Source organism: Lepeophtheirus salmonis, chromosome 3 (assembly GCF_016086655.4).
Source record: "Lepeophtheirus salmonis chromosome 3, UVic_Lsal_1.4, whole genome shotgun sequence".
Classification (NCBI taxonomy): domain Eukaryota; kingdom Metazoa; phylum Arthropoda; class Copepoda; order Siphonostomatoida; family Caligidae; genus Lepeophtheirus; species Lepeophtheirus salmonis.
Genome location: NC_052133.2, coordinates 49,963,481 through 49,969,638, shown reverse-complemented (window position 1 = coordinate 49,969,638; position 6,158 = coordinate 49,963,481). Strand labels below are relative to the sequence as shown.

Genomic DNA, 6,158 nt, shown 5'->3' with positions numbered 1-6,158 from the left:
AAATTGAATTATCCTATTCTTTACAAAAAAAAATTAAATTTCTAAAATGTAATTTACGTAACTTTTTATCGAGTACAGTACTTGAATATCTATATTGAGTCAAGTTCGAGTTTTCTTTTGAGTTCATTTCATTAAACTAACTTTGGAGTCCAAGTCGAGTGACGAGTCTTAACAGTCGATTCCAAGTGAAGTCGTGAGTCTTTGACTGTGAGACCAAGTCGAGTTGAAAGACTTAAAAATAAGGTCTTAAATCGAGTTGCATGTCTTGAGTCAATGTTTCCACCTCTAGTGATTTCCAATCCATGCCACATTGAAACCCACCTAAAAAATCCAAATGCCCTCAGGTATATTATTCATAAATACATCATAACCATGTAATTTGAAATATCAAAATAAAATGATAGTATTAACTAATAGTTGGTGATTAGAATGACCAAATGAAAAAATTTCAACTAGTACACAACAAATATATTATTTATAAATTATAGGAAATTTTACTAGAATGAATATCGTTTTTTTTTATTGCATAGTTTTTGTGCAAGTAAATAACAACTAGTGAGCTGAAATTCTACAGCACTTCAGTGTACAAATAGAAAATCATTTAATGAAGACATATTTTCACAGGTACATTTTGTCTTACATACAGCTAGGACCTTATCTTTTCATCATACATATTGTTTGTGCATTAATAGTCGTTTCTCTATTAAGTGGATCACATTAGGTATATTTAAATAAGGTAGACTAAACTGAATTCTTCATATTTCTTAAATGTATATTTTAAGGTGTAGCTAAAATGGAGGATATCGTGAAAAAAGCCATTGCAAACGAATTGGCACTCACAAATTCAGAGAAGATTGACATTTGTCAAATAAAAAGCTCAGCAGGTTCCACAAGCTTAGACAACTTTTTGAGCCAATTGGACGCAGTTGAAGTGAAGGTCAGGATCCCTGGTGAATCAAGGGAATCCTTTCATTATGTGGTCAAAGGTATGTCTAAAGAAAATGAGGAATTTATCAAGAAACTCCTTGTCTTTGAAAAAGAAGTGAATATCTACAAAACATTTCTTCCCCTACTTCAAAAAATGGGGGACAAAGTGGGGCTCCGAGCTCCGAAATGTTATTATTCTTCAAAATCAGTTCCTGTAAGAAATGAGAGACTTGAGCCTTGATTTTGAATAAAATATGTCCTACCTATAATATAATAATATATCAACAGGTTGTTGTGATGGAAGACTTAAAAATGAAAGGATATTCCATGATGAGTCCAAAATTTGGAATGAAAGAGACTCATATTAAATGGGCTCTAGACCAATTCGGACGTCTTCACGCCTACTCCCACGCACTCATGACAAACAACTCGGATAAAGAGCAAGAATTGACTGAGATCCTCAGAATGAAAGAAGATTTGGATTTATCCGCTGTCTTGGCCTTACACGAAAGTATCTACAAAGGACAGGTCAAGGCCCTTGAACATGGAGGAAGGAAAGATCTAGCAGAACGTTTCGAGGCTGTGATCCCGCAGGCTGAATATGTTATCAGATCAGCTTTTAAGAACTTTGATAGTAATTTTTGCGTTATAAATCATGGTGATGGATGGACAAATAACTTTATGTTCAAGCATGATAAAGAGGGCAATTTGGAGGATGGAGTCATCTTGGATTGGCAATTTCCTTTCTACAGTAGTCCTGTCAAGGATTTGGCTATATTTTTTGGATTCAGTATTTCTCCTAAAGAAAGAAAAGAACACACTAAGTCATATCTTAGGTTCTACTATGACCGCCTTTCGTTTCATATGGATGTTCTGGGACTAGACGTATCTCAATTGTATCCCTTCGAATCCATGATTCAGGAGTACGAAGATAAATATCCCATTTTGTATTTCCTGACTGCACAAATGTTGCCGGTAAAACTACAATAATTAAATTTTTAATCGCATAGAATATGTAATCAGTTCATTTCTCGATTTTTGCCGTAGATATTTTATATGAAATCCTCTATTCCTGAAGACGACAAAGTCCCCATTGATATTTCTTCTGAGCAGTGTACCTCTATGTGGGAAGAGTTGATTCTAAAAATTGCGAAAAAGGATCCATATTTTTTTAATGTCCTTATTGAATTTCATGAGGAAGCTGCTACAAAAGGATTTATATAATTACATCCAGTTCTAATTGTTCAATACATAATTATATATACAATTGAATGATTGTAATGTGTCAAATATTGACATTCGAATTTAATTTTTAAAATAAGAAAACAATAAATTCCAGCTAGATAAACAAAATTATTCAAGTTGTCATGTGAGAGAGCCTTCAGAAACTTATATTCTTGTTTACTTATGGGCAGTTGATGAATGATGTAGTTATGAGTTTATGACTTATAATAAGTTTAACATAAAATTAACTTCAACTCGTAAAAAATAAGAAATTTTTACTTTTTACTAGAAAATTTAATAGTATAATTTTTTTCTCAAAATGATTATCTTTGAAATTTCATGTTTGAAATTTTTTTCCAAAAAATTTTTTTTTCTAAGATTGGCTATGGATTTTCGAAAAAAAAATCCAAAAAATTTCATATTTTAAATTTTTTTTTCACAAAACTTAATTTTCTGTGAATAGCTATGGATGTTGGAAATATTTTTTTAAAAATGGCTATGGATTTTTGAAATTTTTTGTGAACAGCTGTGGATTTTTGACATTTTTTTCAAAAAAATTTAATATTTGAATTTGTTTTTCAATAAATTTAATATTTGAATTTGTTTTTCAATAAATTTAATATTTGAAATAAAAAAATAAAAAATTTGAAAAAAAATTTATTTCAAAAAGTTTAATATTTGCAATAAAAATTTCATTTTTTTCAGAAAGTTTAATATTTTAAATAAAACTTTTCCCAAAAACCAAAGATTTAATGCTGCGGATGCTCCTCTACATATATTACTTGCTTTTTTATTTCAACTATATTTCATGAAATGGTTTTTCTAATTTATAAAACTTTATTTTATACTAATATTGATTAATGAAACAAGTCAACATAATCTTACTTTGTTGACAAAAATCTATTCAATTCCAGTAGTATGTGACGCGCAGTTCTGTAATTAGTTTATTCGCATAAAATTTGGGTTTCGATAATTGTTTATTTGAAGTTTGAGCATCTTATTCCCTTTTGATCCCACTTTTGAATATGAAAGAAATTTTTAAAAAAACCATAAATGATAGTTTATTCTTCGCAAAAAAATTATTTTAACTTCATACATCTAAATTATATTTTATATGCAATCATCCAATCCTGATAATATGCAACTTAAATGATATAAAATAACCATATTTATGGGTTTGGTTTAAAAATGAATTTTCAACTGTTTTTACGCCAAATGGATTTATTTGAAGCGAAAATATTTACAACTTAATTTAATAAAGAGTATTATGGTTTTAAGAGATTTAGAATTCGGCAGCAATATTGATTTGGATTTAATTTTATGGAAAAAAATAATAAGAGGTTGATAAAATAATATCTAAAACTCCGTTGAACATAATTGAATTTAATCATTAGGAGTGATGATGGGAAAATGAGCAAATTCTGTGTAATAGTACACTCATCTTCTTAACTTGCACAAAAAAAACTGTATAAATAGTATCTCAGCACACTTAAAAATGTGTGCATTTTTACTTCTTTTGTATAATTATGCAAATAAATGTCACTATGTTTCAGGGACAAACGAGGTTTCTGGTCGAATAAGGGCTGAAAATTTATTTTTGAAGAGGTTTGGTGATTTGAGAATACAACTACTACAAAATAAAATAAATAAACACTACGTGTTTTGATTTTCATTTACTCACGTGGATGAATTAAAAATTAATGTATTAAATAAAATACCATTAAGTTAACTAAGTGACCGTGATGGGAAAGGTAAAGTCAGAAAAGAGGAGCAGTCGGACTCAGTCAAAGTCCTCGGAAGCTGCCGGAGGACGCCAAGGCCTTGTATTCAACACTACTCTCGGTCAGCACATCCTTAAAAATCCAGCTGTGGTTGATTCAATAGTCGAAAAGTCAGGCCTTCGATCCACAGACACCGTTTTGGAAATCGGTCCTGGAACTGGTAATTTAACTGCCAAACTCTTGGAGAAAGTAAAGCGAGTCATCGTCTGTGAAGTGGATCCTCGGATGGTGGCAGAACTACAAAAGCGCTTTCAACATAGTTCATATAAATCCAAATTGGATATCATTGTCGGAGACGCAATTAAAACGGATCTTCCCTTCTTTGACGTCTGTGTTGCCAATGTTCCATATCAAATCTCAAGTCCCCTCGTCTTCAAACTCCTTCTTCACCGCCCATTCTTCCGTGTTGCCGTTCTCATGTTCCAAAGGGAATTTGCACAAAGACTCATTGCTCCCCCCGGTGATAAACTCTATTGCCGCCTCTCCATCAATACACAACTACTCTCCACGGTGCATCACTTGCTCAAAGTGGGGAAAAACAACTTTAGACCTCCTCCTAAGGTAGAGTCCTCAGTCGTACGCATTGAGCCCAAGAATCCCCCTCCTCCCATTAATTTCAAAGAATGGGATGGACTCACCCGTATTTGTTTCGTGAGGAAAAATAAAACTCTTGGTGCCGCATTCTCTCAAACTCCCGTCCTTCTGACTCTTGACAAAAACTACAGGACGCATATGTCTCTAAAGGAAGAAATGTTGCCGGAGGAGTTCTCTATTAAGGAATTGATAGTTGATGTACTCGAGAGTATTGACTTTTCGGAAAAAAGACCTCGAACAATGGATATTGATGATTTTATGAAGTTGATGCATGCCTTCAATTCCGTGGGTGTACACTTTGTTTGATATATTCATCCTATAGGAATCTGGTTGCTTCAAATATTAAACGCATATTGCTAATAACAAATTAGGAGATATAACTTATTATAAAAAATTGAGTATTTTGTATGATTAACAATTATGTATTAAATATGTTTATTTAATTAATTGATCATCTATATAAGCCCCCTTATTATACTCTGTGTCAAATAAAATTTAATTACCTATCTAGTATGAAGTTCATTGTTAAATTAACATAATTCCATTTATTATAATTTATCTTACGAGCATTTTCAAAAAAAAAAAAATGAATGAATTCCCCCACGCTACATTTTTTTTTATTTATAATATAATAAAACTCTAGAGAAAAGGAACCTGCGGCCTCTGATTGACAAAGTGAACCCTTTCGAAAGAATTTATTATTATATTAAAATAGTTTGTAAGATTTAAGATAATTAATTAATGGAATAGAGCCTGGACATAAATTAACGTGGAAAAGTATATTCAATGTCACCTCTGTAAGAACCTGTGAGTTACATATATTGTGGCCAGAGCTAGGGACTCGAGTTATACATCATAAGTATTGCTTTAATCATATTGGTACAACTTTTTCCTAGACATGGAATCGAAGCTAAAAGGTTCCCTGTTCTGATCAACAAAGATTCTAAGTATACTGTATTAAAAAAAGCAAGATTTTTTTTACTAAGTACTTGACATCTCTTGGAAATTTTTCCATTCATTAAGGCCAAATTTAGCCTTAAATCCGTCAAAACATGCGAAACAGAAAATATATTACAAGGAATAGTTTTCTGATTGAATATGGAACCATTTTTTGAAAATTATTGTTTCCAAGATTTCAAAATGTTATTCTTGACAAAATTTTCCGTTAATATATTAATATTTAGAGATAACACATTAACGCTGCCGTTTCTATAACTGATTCTATTGCAAAGTTGGCCTTCCTCAGTTGAAATACCCTAAGTTAAAAATATCAATACCACTATTCTACTGACTAGACCACTCACTAGAAATAACGCATGGGAAATTATAAGTGGTGTCTTTAGATCCTGTGTATAGCCCCCATTTTCAAAATAATTTTAAAATCGAACTCGACTTTAACCCGAAGACAAAACTCCAATGAAAAATACAATCACACAATGTTGATTTTTGAATACTTAAACATTTATCGACCTGGTAACAAAGTGTTTGGTTCAAATTTGCAAATAACTTAAGCAATCAATCATATCGTGACTATGTATTCTACCAAAATTATCAATTACAAAAAACTCTGAAGATGACGGACATGACTCAGCAAACACAATAAAAGGAAGATGATTAGATGGTCATTAAAAT

The 6,158-nt window shown here is 31.4% G+C and overlaps 2 protein-coding genes across 2 annotated transcripts; both read left to right on the top strand.

The window, feature by feature from the left end:
- The first annotated feature begins 568 nt into the window (after nt 1–568).
- LOC121115320 (uncharacterized) lies at nt 569–2,280 on the top strand. The gene is made up of 4 exons (XM_040709551.2): nt 569–721; nt 783–1,141; nt 1,216–1,902; nt 1,975–2,280. Exons 2-4 carry the CDS (start codon nt 794–796, stop codon nt 2,149–2,151), a joined length of 1,212 nt encoding a protein of 403 aa, XP_040565485.1. The 5' UTR covers nt 569–721; nt 783–793; the 3' UTR covers nt 2,152–2,280.
- Nucleotides 2,281–3,801: 1,521 nt separating this feature from the next.
- On the top strand, nt 3,802–5,036 carry LOC121115319 (dimethyladenosine transferase). Its single transcript, XM_040709550.2, has one exon. It carries the CDS (start codon nt 3,894–3,896, stop codon nt 4,830–4,832), a length of 939 nt encoding a protein of 312 aa, XP_040565484.1. The 5' UTR covers nt 3,802–3,893; the 3' UTR covers nt 4,833–5,036.
- The last annotated feature ends 1,122 nt before the right edge of the window (nt 5,037–6,158 follow it).